Here is a 15,718-nt window from a genome sequence, read left to right as displayed (position 1 = left end):
TACTATTTTATCAGGTGCTCTTACAGATCTTGAGTAATGCCCATGAATTGTTAAACCACCTATTTGTTTCTCATATATACATTTTTAAATAAACTTAATAAAATATTGTCACCATAAAATATTTCACTTTTAGTCATAGATCGTCTTTTAAAATAGTGGTCTCCAACAGCAGTCTCCAACCGTTCTGGCACCGGAGACCAGGATCATGGAAGACAGTCTTTTCACGGACCAGGGGCAGGGCAGGGATGGCTTTATAGCTTGCTACCAGATGCAGCTTAATTGCCACTTGCCACTCGCTAATAGGGTTGTGATATGCGTCTGCAAGCAAATGATTTATTACGGTCTCTGTGCAGTCAAACCCCTCTGCTAATGATAATCTGTATTTGCAGCCACTCCCTGGCGCTAGCATCACCGCTTCAGCTCCGCTGCAGGTCATCAGACATTAGATTCCCATAGGGAAAGAGTAACTTAGATCCCTTGCATGCACAGTTCACAGTAGGGCTCGCACTTCTTTGAAATTTAAGGACCCTACTGACCTGACAGGAGGCAAAGCTCAGGTGGTAATGCAAGCGTGGGGAGCAGCTATAAATACAGATAAATTTATTTTGCTTGTCCACTGCTCACCTCCTGCTGTGCAGCCCAGAAGAAACTGGTACAGGTCCATGGCCCAGGGGTGGGGGACCCTTGGGCTACAAGATAAAATAGCTCTGGCCTCTACCTACCTCTCTTTATCTTTCAAGGTTCCTCAACACCTTCTATATTTTCTGGCAGTAAAAAAAAAAACCATTTTGCTTTTGGTCTCAGTGTTATTTTCTTCTACAGACAAAACTGTTTAATTCCTCTGCCCCTTCCACCACCATATATCCAGGTAACTTCCTCTCTATATTAAAGCGGCACTAACCAGCCTACAGAGCAGGCTGCCAACATCCTTGCCTTATGGTGCACACACAGACACACCGATGAGGCTGTCACAAGATTAGAACCTGGAAGATATGGAGTATCTAGGTCTATCAAGGGTTTTTTAAATTACATGAGCTTTCCACCAAGATGATTGGGACTGACAGCTGTTAGAGAGCCTAGAGAGATCACACTGAGGTCCGTGCTTGCTTGGCTGCAAATGGCAGTGGCAGATATTATTCATCAACCAGCAGGGACTCCTAGATGATCCCAGAATTAGGCTTACCACCTCAGGAGAGGCTTTACCTTCTGCACAGGTACCTATTCCTAAGTAAATACTCACATTTCAAAGACTAAAATTTAAATGGAAGAGCAGAGGCTTAAAACAAGGCCAAGATGCTCTGAGAGACAAGAACCAGGAGGGGAACAAAACAAACCAGATAGATAAATTAGACAGATAGACATGGGGGTAGACGAACTGAGTGACTGAAAAGAATAATGAGCCCGGGTTACATAGTTAGCAGGAAAATATAAATTAAAACCACAGGGAGACACTATAAAAATCTAATGGGCAAAAATTAAGGAGCTTGACAATTCCAAATGCTGAAAAGGGTGTGAAGCAACAGGATCTATTACGTAGTACAGGTGGGAGTGTAAGCTCATACAATCACTTTGGAAATCAATTTGCCATTATCTTTTAAAGTTAGACATTTAAATAACCTAAACCATCATTTTCACTTCTAGAGCTATACTGTAGAGTACATAATGTACATGAAAGAACCATGTACAGGAACATTTTTAAAAGTACTATTCCCAACAGGAAACAAAATAGAAAAAAAAAAAGGAAACAACCCAAATGTATATTAATAATAAACTGGAGAAACAAGTTTTTATTTAACCACATCATGGAAAATACCACAGTGAAAATGAATTAAACTGCAGCTATTTAATCAAAAAGATAAATTCCAGTAACATAATATTGTCTCTAAAAAGCAAAAACTAGATGACAACATTGACACCCTTATTAAAATTAAAAGACAATGCTACTAAATGATATATTATTTAGGCATACATACTTGTAATAAAACCAAGTAAAAATAACTCACAAAAGAATGGTAAGTGTGAAATCCAAAAGAGTATTATTTCAAAATAAAGGAGGAATACCGAAGTTGGGGAAAATCAGTAGTAATGGTCTAGTTCTTGGGTGGGGGTTAGAGAATGTGTATTTTAAAAATAAGTTAATAAAAAAAAAACAGAATAAGGAACAAAATTATCGTAACTATAAGAATTTTGAATGCTTTCTATATCATTTACTTTGAGAAATTACCAAATCTTATATAAATAGGCTTACTATTTACTACCAAATCTTATATAAATAGGTTTACTATTTCAGTTAAACAGTAAAGTAACTCTTGAAAAATTCAACATAAGTATAACTCTTAAAACTTTTTTACAATGTCAAATGTCCTGGACATTTTTTAAAAGAAGAAACAAATAAAAGGTCTTTATAATACCTGATTTCCATGAAGGTCCAGGACATCTAAATTTTTTAGATTCTCCAGATTTGAGATTTTCTTGATTCTGAAAATCAGAATAAATAGAATAGAAATGTGGTTGTTATCATATGTATTATAAATCAAAATATGTTAAGGCATAACTCATTTTAATTTTTTCTCTATAAATTATAGATATAGAAATAGCCGTATCTGTCTATATAAATATATAGATTATATATAGATATATATATTAAATAAAAACATATTTCCCATTAATTTAGTTATATTGTTAAATAATCAGTCCTATTAGAGGAAATGTCCCCTCACTTAAAAGTCATATCTTTAGAAAAGAGCAACTCTTCTTCTAAGAATCTTAGGCAAGGCACTTATTCAAAGCACTTCCCTTCACCTCAGAATATGATCCAAACTTCTTATCTCAGTTCTCAAGGCCCTAATCCACCTGGCTGCCGACTCTTCCTCCAGCCTTATCTCCTCCTATGGCTTAGGCTCACCTGTTCCGCTCCAGCCTCGGGAGCTTTCTCGCCATCTCTAGCCTCACAAATTCATTTCTGCTTGGGGTGTTTAGGCTTGCTATTGTTCCTTCCTTAATGTTCTTTCCCCAGAATTTCACAGGTCTCACACCTTCACATAATCCAGGTCGGGCCTCAAGTATCTTCTCAGAACAGCCCTTCCAGATGACCCTGTCAAAAATAGCTCTCCCTTCCCGCCTCTGTTACTCTTCGCTTTGCCACTTTAATTGACTTCAATGTGTTTATCCTTGCCTAAAATTATATTATTCATGTGTTTATTTCTTTACGTCTCCTTCTAACCAAAATGCGAGCCTCAAGAGGTCATAAACTTCGATGTGTTCCCTACTCTATCTCCAGGACTCATGAGAGTACCTGGCACCAAGTAGGCACACAGTATTTGTTTAATGAATGAATGAACATATAACTAAATGGATGAGTTTTATGTACAAGGGTATTCATAACAGGATTATTTACCACAGAGACAAAATGAACACCACCTAAGTGCTTTCTACTGGACTCACTCAGTTTGTGAATATTTATTTGGAAGTTTTTATCTGCCATCTTTTGAAAAGCTGAAATGTTGCTATAAATTAAAAAGCACAGAATTTTATCTCTAAAGTACCCCAACTTCTGCGTGTATCAGAATCATCTGGACAGCCTGATAAATATAACTTGCTGAGCCCCACCTCCAGAATTTCTGGGATAGGATCCAAAATTTTGCATTTCTAATAAGTTCTTGGGCAATGCTAATGCTGCTGGTCAGGGATCACATTTGGAAAAGTAAGGTCCTAAAATATAGACCTCCTTCTTATCAAGTCTCAACTTCATATCATATGAGCTTTATGAGGGTGAGCTCACCTACCTAACTGAAAATACTAAAGCCTATTCTAAAGGAAACAATCAGTGATGCAGACAAAGATTAATGGACAAGAATACTCATCAGAGCATTATCACAGCAAAAAAGTATACAATGTAAGTGTCTAACAAAGAGGAAAATATTAAATTACATATCTATGCTTATAGATTATAAAGGTCTTAAAAATTACATTTTAAAAGAATATGTAATGACAGAAGACATAAGTAACAAGACATAAATATGCAAGTGAAAAACACAGTACAATATAAAAACAATTTTATAAAACTGGGATATGTGAATATAGAAAAAGGGGCACTACTCTGTTGCTAACCGTATCTTGAAAAGAAGGCAAAGGGATGACTGTATGTCCTTCCAATGTCCCGTCAGAGCACTGTCAACAAGCCTCCCTCAGAATCATCCGGCTATTTACTCCGCATCAGAGCACAAATTCTGTGAAGTTGTATAGTAACTTGTAGAAAACTGATGATGCAGTGATTCTATTGCTTTAAAGGACATTAACCTGCTTTGTAAGTTAACAATCTTACTCCAGCATTCTTCATCAGTTTCTCTTATCCTCCTTAGTACCAGCTTTGCCATCCTACTGGTTTCCTATTTAACGATTTAATTAAAAAATTGGCCTGGAGTTAACATCTATTTGTCTGAGAATTATGCTTTTAACATTTGAGAAATTATACACAAGGGAGAGATTGTCCCAGTCCAAATTTCTCTGATTTGGAGGATTAATGTAATCTGCTTCTGTATGAACCAGGAACTCTGGGTACATTTAAGGTGCTTCCATTACGGAAACCTAAATGTACAACATCTTCCCACAGAACTCTACCAAGGCCTCACATACTGTTATGCTATTCAATAAAACACTCCCTATCTGTTGTGACTTCAAGCATTCTCTTAGCTTTGACACATAGTAGGTTTACAACTCTTACTTCAGATTCTGATTACCCAGGTGAATAGGAAGAAAAATAGACAAGTCAGTCAGTTAAACTCAAAACCAACTAAACGTTTTGCCATCTTGTTTTCATTAATTGTCTTTGCCATAGATTCTCTCCCCACCCTCAGGACCTGAAATGACATAAAAACAGATACAATTCTGAAGAATTCAGAGGTGGATGAATGTATCAGCTGACCTAGGAAGCCATGGTGAGATTAGGTACTGATGAAGAATTTACAGATTCCTAGTCAGTTCCCAAGTAGTTGAAGATTTTTACATTAACACAAATGTGACCTACATTTTTTTTAGGTTCTCCCATTAAACAAAACTGAAATTAGAAAAAGACAAGGCTCACCTATCACTTCACTTGCTACAGATTTCTAGGGATATATGAGAGCCTGTCTCTGCAAGCCATATTATGTTACTGACGGCAGGATCTGTGTGAAGGCTAGGCTTTTCAGGTGTCAGAGACAAATGTGTAAGTGGGAACCCTTAAACAATCAAAAGGAAAGGCATATGGAACCCCAGGGTCTGGCAGGAAGCATTACACATAGTCCTTGGTGATCAGAAGAAAATGCAGAGAAGTTCTGTTCATTAGCCTGTGATCATGAAAGCTCCAGAAGACCTCATAAGGATAAACAGGGGGTACAGAAAGCAGAAGAGTGAGACAGCAAGAACTTCAATAGCAAAGTCACACAGAGGTGTTGGGAGTTTATTAGGAACAATGGAAACTTGCCATACAGCATCTGAGCAGGGTCTTTCTAGCTTTTCAACAGAAATATTTGTTGGAGCTGCTTGAACTTAGAGGTATCTGGTTGTCCTAGATTTTCATATATGGTTCCATTGCCTTGGACTAGACGACTGTGCACTGCTTTGCAATGCGGAGGGATGAAAGCTTTGTGGACTTTTGAGCAGCAAGTGACAACAAGTCACCCATGACGTATATGAGGATACAGAGTGACAGATGTGCTTCTCTCTTCTCCCACAGTCCTCAGCCAGGTTTGCCTAATGGTCACTAAAGTACTGCCTCAGGATAGATTTGCAGCTTTTAAAAAAAATGTATTGTTTTTCTTAGATTTGCATCTTTAAGACTCAGAGGTCCCTTGCTGTGACAAAGTCAGCTGGCTAAAGAGCATTAGGGTTATTGTTTTTAGGGATCAGATTTTCATTGCACTGATACTTCAGAAATATGCAATATGGGAGAAGGTAGAAAGTTGTCTTATGACTCATTTTCTTTTTTATTCAAGAATACTCACAGTTCTAGAACTTGAATAACAACTATTTTCTTTATGGGAAAAAATAAAGTAAAATATGACCAGAAGCACACAAACAAACAAAAGGATGGAAGAGTAGAAAGAGGAAGAAGAGACTGCATTAGACTGCTTTTACTGGGCAATGGTAAGGTTATAGAAAAGGGCAGTAGGCCCCAGAGAGTTGGAGGAGCAAAGAGACCTTTAAAAAGGTAAAAAGGTCCAATACACAGGTGTCTTTGAGGCACAGGAAAAGATAGTAGATTTAGAGATGATTTAAGACATTAGGAACCAGGAGTAGCTCTAGACACTATGTTTAAAACTAAAGAGGAGATCTAAAATGTCATTGGAAAACACCTCACTCAAGTACTACAAGGAGCACCTAAATGAAGGTACTAAAGAATAAATGGAAGTCAGAGGAAGAAATCAGTAAACACAGTGTTCAGAACTAGTAAAGAAATCTCTGGGAGAGATAACAGAGAGCACCTTTAGAAGGGAGTGGCTTAAACATATGAAAATTTACTTTACTCCTCACTTTCCTCAGTGAACTGCTCTGGTGGCGTACTCCTACTGTATATAGTGTGTACATATCTAACCTTGCAAAAGCCACCTTTCACCTCCGTTTCTCCATTTGTGAAATAAAAGAGCTAATCTCTGAGGTCACTTCAAACTCTAACACTCTATAATCCTATAATTCCCCCAAATTCCCTAGCAGTACTATAATGCTTAGTTTAACACTTGACCCAATTGTAGGTGATAGACTACACCAATGGGAACTTCCAAGAAACTACAGAGAACAGATTAGACGCTAGAACTCTGGGACATGATCTTGGAAAAATTATCTTATATTACCATTGGCTAGTGAAAATAAAGAGGTAATTTAAGATCCGTGCTGTAGGGTAAAAAAGACGGGGGAGGGGAACCAAGCCTGGGTGTAATGCCACATCTAAACTTTACCATTTGAAACTATAAAATCATTTTTGAATTCTGCCAAACAGCTCTTCTTTCTAGGCATTGCAAAAGCTATCCAATGAAACAGAATGGAGAGAAAAGTCATGAACGAATCTCAAGGAAATCAGTCAGGAATTGTGCAGCTGCACTATGTAATACAGCCTTATAAGAAGAACTGGGGACATTCACACAAGATGTGATCTTAAATGGATACTGAAAATGCCACCTGAACAATAATCAATCAGTAATTTGACTACCACAGAGTGTCAAGTGTCAACCCTCAGTCAAGCACCACGGAGAATCGCTAGTGAAACACATACGCCTAAAGTGAATACACATGCTTAGACTATGGCCTAAGAAAACATAAAGACCAAATCTACTATTTACCTCCACATAAGCTATGGCACCGGAAAGCAAAGGAAATAACAAAATACACACTCAATAAGTGTTATTTGGTTGAACTAATTTTCAGACTGACTCTCCTAAGACAAAGTATGACTGAATCTTAATCCATTCAAATAATCTTTCAAAACATTTAGTCTTTTAGGTTTTTAACTATTTTTTAAATTCTGAATTGCCATCTAAACACCACAGGACTCAACATTAGTCCTAAGGAAAATAAACAAAAACTCCTCCGCAAAGATTACCTGTTTTTCCCCAACAGAAGGACACGGAGGGATCTTAGAGTAGAAAGCCCACTAATTTCTTCAATCTGGTTATCGTATAAGTCCAAGAATATTAGCCTCCGTAGATTAGAAATATTTTGGATTCGAGTTATAAAATTGTGTTGAAAGTTCAATAAACGAAGGTGTTCTTCTCCATCGATGATAGGACATACAGTCAGCTTTTGCCTAAGAAACGTTTTAAAAAGTTAATAAGATTCTGAGTTGCAGCCTGCCTCCTCTTACAAATATTATGAGTATCTTTGTGCTCCCATGGTATGAGGAGAAAAAGATAAATAGAAGCACTTCCTGCCTCCATGACCTAAGCATCCTAGATCCAATTGTAAATCAGTCCTATAAAAGCCAATATATTTTGGCAAGGGTAATTATTAAAATGAAGTCTAAGCTCTCATTATATTTAAAAAAACTCCAATATAAATTATTTCACATAAAATTGACTTAACATCAGAAAACACTCAATGTAAATGCCCTATGAAATAGAGGTTTATGATGATTCAAAGAACGTCTCATAACCACAGAAATGCCCTTGCCACAATAGACTGATATAGAGACTGCCTAGGTAACTAAGTCATCAGGAAAAAAAAAAACATAAAAAAGAGTCTCTCATAAAATAGTAGACTCTTGAGCTGGATGATATCTTAGGAAGAGCAAGAAATTCAGTCATCTACAGTTCAATTTGATAAAATAATTTCATCCTTTATTGAGCATTTCTGCAGTTACTTAGATTTTAAGTATATGTCTACATGTTCGACACTAACTTTGAACTTTGCAGAATATTTATAATGCTACTGGATAGGATGAAACCTTACCAACATATGTCTTTAGCTATATTTAAAACAGTAAACCTCCATTATGCAAAAAAGTTATAATGTACTACAGGTGAAGTTATTATGTTCAGGGCCCTTTAAGAATTCTACTAAGGTAATAAAATGGCCAGATAGAAATGATTCTACTCTGAGATTTTTAACAGTCTTCAGGAAAATGTAGTTTTGTTGATCAAAGTGTAGACTCTAACAGGGAGATTAATTAGAAATATTTCTTTTCAGTAAAAATGAAGTTAATGAAACCTTTAAAGCAAATAAATCAGAGTACTATAAGCCTAAGTGAAACTGAGTGATCAGAACCCTCCAAATAAAAAAAATTGATTAGCACAAGGTAATAACTGAATAATAATAGCTGACAAAGATAAAATGTTTAAAAATACAGACCCTGAAGAAATCGGTTTAAAATTGAAGAACAGAAAAAATATTAGGTAGTAGTTTAATTTTTTTAATGTGTGTTTAGTATTTAGAATTCACTTCATGCACTTAATTATACTACTTCATTTGGTACTTTCGTTTCATAAATTACAAGTATTCTAATTTAATATTTATATCTTTGTGCAGCAGTTTAGCAAAAAACATATATTGTCTCATTTTTCCTGCTTCACTCTTCTTCTGTTTCACAGTTAAACGTACTGATAACCCAGCTTCTAGTTCATCCTATTCTTGAGTCAGTATCACTAAAATAGAAACACACACACACACACACACACACACAAACACTTTGACCTACCTCTTACATAAGCCGATGCAACTTGAAATAATCACTTTCTGAGATTCCAAATCCAGTTGGTTAAGTGCCAACTCCAGGGCTCTCCTGCACACCCCTTAACCCCATAAATCCCTGTCATCCAGCAAAACAGCAAACACACACTGGGTTATCACCCAGTGCTCTCCAGGAGAGTTTGTTATACCTACAAAATTCCTGAGTTGCTACCCCTCCCTACCCTCTTACTGAGGTGTCTATTGGATTATGCTTTTGCCTCTGATTTTCTGCTTGGTGCTGGTAAGCTGACTGCCTGGTACTACAGGCCCACCCTAACTTCTGGAACAGACAGAGCCTAGCACTTCCAAGCACTTCTTCTCAGGGCTAGATTCTCGTCTCGACCCCTCAGTCTCCGGGTTAAGGAATGGCACAGCAGTGCAGATCTCCCTTTACAAATCACTGCTATTACCCACGGCTCTCAAATAATGATCCCCAAGTGCCTTGCTGCTAGCCTAGCTTTCGTGACTGCACATCCTTGTACTGATCAAATTGTGCCTAATTAGGCCTATGATATCTCTGTGATCCTGCCAGTTCATAAACAGCCTTTGAAGCTGAATCAATTCCTTTGGTCCTGACTTTCCTAGGGAAACAAGTCTCCACTTGATCAAAGTTTGCTTCTTTACCCTAGAGGCCCATGTGCCAAAGACCATCTTCACAACTGCCCAAACCACCCCAAGCTACAACACGAGTGCCTACCTTATATCACAATCTTTAGAATACTGGCTCCTGTTAGTCTCAAGTAACATGAAACTAAAGGGATGGGTTACTATTTTTGGATGGACTATTAAAGACTGAGATTAAAAATTACCACAAAATCCATCAAAACATTAAAATGATATTATGAAAGTTATTAATATTAGATAGCGTTAGAATTTCAAAAACCAACAACATGCAAAGATGTCATGAGAGTAACAGCCCTCAAATATTACTTTGCCTACAAAACAACATGTCACACCATCTGGAGAGCTTTCTCCCAAATGCAAATGCTCTGTGACACTTGCTGTCAGGTGCACACTGAGAAGCTAAGAAGTTTGCTTAACAATCTGCTGCTAGATATGCACTGGTAAGGTAGGGTTGGGGATACCTCACCCCCACTACTGCAGATAACTTCCTAGACTTAAAGATGGGGATCAAGCCCTAAATATATTCATTCATTCAAGAAAACTTTATTGAGGGTCTTTTGTCCCAAGCTCTGTTCTAGGTGCTGGGGATACAGAACTGCACAAAGCTCCCAGTGTTTATGGAGCTTGTATTTTAGTAGGAGAAGACAAATAATAAACTTGGTAGGTAAAATATTTAATATGTTAGAGGGTGATAAGTGCTAAGAAGAAAAATGAAGCAGAGAAGGGAGCGGGGCACTGCCTTTGGAGAGGGTGGCCAGGGAAGGTCATCCCTGAGATGATGACATTTGAGTAAAAACCTAGAGGAGGAAAGGAAGTGAGCCTACAGATGTGTGGGAACAGTAAGTGCAAAAGCCTTGAAACGTAAGCATGCTCGGTGTAATCGAGGAGTCAGAGTGAGTGAAGGAGAGGTCAGGAGGCGGGAAGCCAGTGAGGTGACAGGGAATTCAACTGAACCGGGCCCAGAAGCTTGTGTGAGGACTATATTGCAGAGCTCTTTCTATCCTAAAATCCATTTTCATCAGTCATATTCTAGAATTATGTAGTACTCTTTTAGAGTATAGTCAAGCTTTTTACATTGTATAGATATAAAATTCCTCCCCATACTTCTCAAAAGATAAATATGTAATTGGTAACAGTGGTAGAACCTGGGGGTGGGTGGAGCTAGCTGGAGATCCAGACCAGGGAGAGACTTTTGTACCTTTCAAATCTTATACCATGTCTATGTATTATCTAGTCAATAAAATAAAATAAAATAAAATAAATTATCCTCACCTTTCCAGGGTCAACCTGTCTGAGTAAAGAATTTTCTCTTCAGAAGAACGCTGGAGAATGGGAAATGATGGCATTGATGAGCTTACCAAATTAATATGATCACCTATTGAAAATGACATACAAATTACTTGATTAAGAAAAACACTTAAAATCTTAAAATTAAAGTCACCTTATATTTGGAGAACTGTGGTACCTACAAATATCTTTTCTAGAAAGTACAGTTTCCATAGCTCTCCATATTTGAAATTAATTACTAAACTTGAGTTTGTTTCTTTTCTCTTCAAACCTAAACTACATGTACTGTGTATGCCAAATAATCTAGTGCTACCTTTATCCCTTTATAATGCTGACACCTAGTACTAAATTTGAACTCTCTTATAACTGAGACGATAGTCCCTCATTACCAGGTACATTGGGGCCAGCACTATGACAGCCCTGCCGGATTCTGGACTTGGAAGGTATCTGAATGGAAGAATCTCCAAATGCTGAAAAGGAGCTCATGGCAGTTTTCATGTCCAGCCCATATAGTTCTGTCACGTTTGTTGTGGATGAGATGCATGATGATTTATTACGAGGCGAAGGGCTTATTACTCTTCCATCTCCTTCAAAATATCAAAAAGTTTATCACAAAGCTACACAGTACATGACTTTGCGACAGGAAATACAGAGAAAGTAGTTTGGATAGCAAATGTAAACCTCACATCATCACTTTTTTTGTATGCTCAGCGACTATTATAGAGAATACTGCAGGACCAAAGTGGATGTCAACGAATCCTGTACACTTACAGTGATGAGCCTCAGGGTATACGTCACCCCATGACATTTATAGACTGTGGGTTAGATGTTGTCCTTCCCATTAGGTAGCTTTCAATCTAGTGGGCAAACCTATATGAAGTTAACAAACTATATAGAACATGCACAAAATTCAGAATAAAAAATAATACCTAGTGATATACTTACACAGAAATGTGTTTTGTTATTTTTCACTTAAAGGAAATGGTTTCAGATGGGTTTGGGGGGAGGTGGGTATTAAAGGCCTAGAAGAATGTAGGATAGTTGAGAAGAGATGCTGGGAAGTAACAGAAATGAGGTGAGATTTCTGTAATGGGTCAAAGGTGACAGTTGGAACACCAAAGGAATTCTACTGTATTTTCTTCAATGAAAAGAAAATTTCCTGAAAGCGGCAATTGATGTTGAGGGGAGTGATAAGCAGTAAAATAGAAGCTAGGATTACCACGGAATCCTGTTGCTTAAACAAACCAATAAGGAGAAAAGATAAAACCAAGTGTAGGAAGGAACATACTCTTTGGGAGGCCAGCAGACAACATCATGGCAACTTGAAATTAAGTTCCATATAAATCATATTGAAGAGGTAGAAAGCAACAGTGTTTGCTAGCTTCTCCAGGTATGAAAGTTATAAACTTGAAGAATCACACACCTAGCTTCTTGAACAAGGTAATCAGTGCTCATGTGCCACTTGTCTGAATATCATGAAATATCAGAAACGTCACGAGCATTCAGAACTGCCATCATGTTCACCAATGAAACGGCCTGTGACATGACCAGCTGCCAGCAAGGCGCCCAAGCAACCGTCATTCAGTGAACTGATTTGGAAATAAAAACAAACTAAAATTGGTCTAAGGATTAACTGATTAAAGGAAAAACTCCAAACAATAGCCTATCTTGATTTCTCTTATTAGCATCAGAGTCAGGTTTTTAAAACGCGTTTATAAAGACTTCAAGCCAATCCTCAATTTAAGATGCAGATTTAAACTCTGTAAGATTTGTGATGCAGACAGTAATTGAACAGTAAATTTTATTTACACTCAGTGAATAAAGGAATTTTATCTTCACACTTTTCAGCTGTATCATAATCTCTAAACCCATGAGCTTACTATCACAATCAGTGTGATATATATCTTATGATAAGTAGCAAGAGATAAGAATGATTGTGAAGAAAAGCCTTAAAATCCAAAAACATGGTCCTCTAAATTACTAGGAACTACAGTAATTTGCAGTTGAAGCATCCACCTAAGTATGTGGATATATAAATACCCACATATATGTATATATGTGTATCAAAAACTCACATATAGAAAGGGGATGTTTCATCCTATATATAAACTGCATTACTATGTGACAAAATTTTAACTGAAATATTTCCTGTTATTGTATCTTTCATATACCACTATTTAATTTACCAGGTATGTAGCCTTTCTCTTCCCAATTAAATGTATAAGCTCCTTGAGAGACAGACCTCATTTTATATTCTTTATATTCTTAGAATCTAAATTCAGTAGGAAATCAGTAAATTCACTGATTTTCTGATTTACTAAGAGTTCATAGGAAATCAATTTTGTATATAGGATTATTGTTAAAAAAGAAACTAAGAAATTCTTACATTTTAGTATAAAATTGCTGAATGAATTCTTTCATAATTAGGATCTCACAGTTGTTTAGCAGCATAATGGTCAACACTTGGTAAGAATCTTCACTTCATTTCACCTTAAATGGAAGGATGAACGGATGGATGGATGGATGGATAAAAGGATAGGAGAGCAGATGGATGGATGAATAGATGGGTGAGTGTCTGACTGGCAGAATGATGTAGTACATAGCCATATATGCACGTCCATTCAGCCTTTGAGAGTTAGTAACCAAAATCCTTATTCTAGATTTTCCTGTGATTTATCATGATCTTAAAAGTTAAGCATTGCCTTTTCCTCTGTATATCAACATTTTAGAATTCTTAATTCAGGAATTTGATCTATTAAGGTTTATTTAACTGAAATCTTACTGTATAGTTGTCCCTGAAATATCTCTTACAAAATCTCAAGGATACAGGGGTTAACTCTTAACAATATTCTAAAAAGCCTAAAAGAAATCACATACCAAGTTTTAGAACAACCAGCCTAACTAAAACATAGTTTCTTTACTTAGGACTGAGAGTAGAGTTGGTTAATTTATAATGAACAGCATGAGGGTAATGGGCACCACCAACCCACATGCAGTCGAAAATATAACTTTCAACTCCCCAAAATCTTCAATCATCCCTTGGTCCATGGGGGACTGGCTCAGGACCCCACCCCTGCAGATAGCAGAATGCATGGATGCTCAAGTCCCTTATATAAAATGTCATAAAATGAGGTACACAGCTGACCCTCAGCACCAGCAGATTCCTCACCACGGGAGGAAAATACTGTTTTTCATCCAGGGTTGGCTAACTCCATGAATGCACAACCCAGGGAAACAATGTGCCCGCTGCATACTTATTGAAAAAAATCTATATATAAGTGGACCCACACTGTTCAAACCAGTATTGCTCAAGGGTCAACTATATATAAGTTCAATTAATTTTGAAAAATAGAGAACAAAACTAGGTGAAATCAGTTACAATATTAGGTATCAGGATGTAGTTTATTAAATAGAGATCCTCAAACTTTTCCTGATACAGTGCTTCTTATAATTTTTCCAGAGTTTTATGCTTTGGACGTAGAATTGTGAGCAAAAGAAAAGAGCTACATACTATGTGGACTTCTTTACATGAACCTGCCTGACGCTACGGAGAAGGCACATTTGGGAAAAAAATAGGTACAAATGAGTAGTCTGTCACAGAAAGTGATTTTGAATAAATCTTTTAATAAAAAATAAATACATTTATTTATCCCTAAAGAATTCATTTGTGTTTTATGGGTCATTATTTATACATAAGACTTTATTCATCTCTCAAGTTCACAAAATTCAGTGCCTCCATACTATTTCCTCATTAGCAAACATCTAGGAATACACTTTATGACTTAAATAAATTTATGTGGTCAGGCATTCACAAATCTGTATAGCAACTTCCTCCTCTAACTCAAGAATAGCTTGGGAAAAGTATTTAATTTTGACTCATAATTTGAAAAAAAATTCAAGATAGTGTTATGAAAAATGTGAAGGAAATTCACAACATAAATGCAAACATAAAAATGCAAACATAAAAAACCCTACTTGAAAACTTTCATGTTCTTGTTATCTGTAACTTTGTGCCTAATTCAATGTCTGGCACATTACACATTCAATAAACATGCATTCAAATGAACCAAAGAAAGCAAGATAGATGTATCTGGCACTGTGGAACTGTGGTTAGGTTGTTATCATGCCCAGCAGTTGGCCAAGGCAAGAGTGTAGGATATAGGATAGAGAAAAATCATGTCAGATTAGAGGGAGCCATGAGTAAGGTTCAAAAGTAATGAAACAGAAAAGGAAACTAATGAAATATTCATGCAGTAAAGAGACAAACAAAAAGAGGCCTATACTGATCAACCCCCTCATACAAACTCCTAGGATATGGGGATGGTACTGTACACAAGGATTCCATAGTGCACATTACCAATAGCTAACAGTTGTTAGCGACCAACTAAAAACTCAAGTGTACTGTATTAAAGGAAATTTCTCCTTATATTGAAATCAGTAATTTCAGAAATACTACAAGATTATATAAGACAGTATTTTCCAAAGTGTGATCCTTAAACCACATCCATCGGAATCCCTTGCATCATTTATTAAAATGCACGTTTAAATAAATCAGAATGGGAAACAGGCAAGAGAGACACTAGAATCTGCATTTCCAACAAGACCTTGG

At 36.8% G+C, this 15,718-nt stretch overlaps 1 protein-coding gene across 3 annotated transcripts in view; it reads right to left on the bottom strand.

Annotated features, from left to right (window-relative positions):
- The window catches only part of LRRC49 (leucine rich repeat containing 49), a 157,852-nt gene that overhangs the window by 138,823 nt on the left and 3,311 nt on the right, over positions 1-15,718 (bottom strand). Inside the window, exons 4-7 of one of the 3 annotated variants that reach the window (XM_054595298.1) lie at positions 11,499-11,696; positions 11,095-11,197; positions 7,577-7,780; positions 2,412-2,478 (exon numbers count right to left, since the gene is read on the bottom strand). In XM_054595298.1, the coding sequence (XP_054451273.1) occupies positions 2,412-2,478; positions 7,577-7,780; positions 11,095-11,197; positions 11,499-11,696 (572 nt within the window). Of the gene's footprint in view, positions 1-2,411; positions 2,479-7,576; positions 7,781-11,094; positions 11,198-11,498; positions 11,697-13,295; positions 13,357-15,718 lie in introns of those variants that run through there. The other 2 variants (XM_054595484.1, XM_054595395.1) reach the window with 2 other exon arrangements.

Source organism: Pteronotus mesoamericanus, unplaced genomic scaffold, assembly GCF_021234165.1.
Source record: "Pteronotus mesoamericanus isolate MK-2021 breed Mesoamerican mustached bat unplaced genomic scaffold, CSHL_Meso_final contig_100, whole genome shotgun sequence".
NCBI lineage: Eukaryota > Metazoa > Chordata > Mammalia > Chiroptera > Mormoopidae > Pteronotus > Pteronotus mesoamericanus.
The sequence above is the reverse complement of the archived record's forward strand: the minus strand, read 5'-3'. Positions and strand labels throughout refer to the sequence as shown.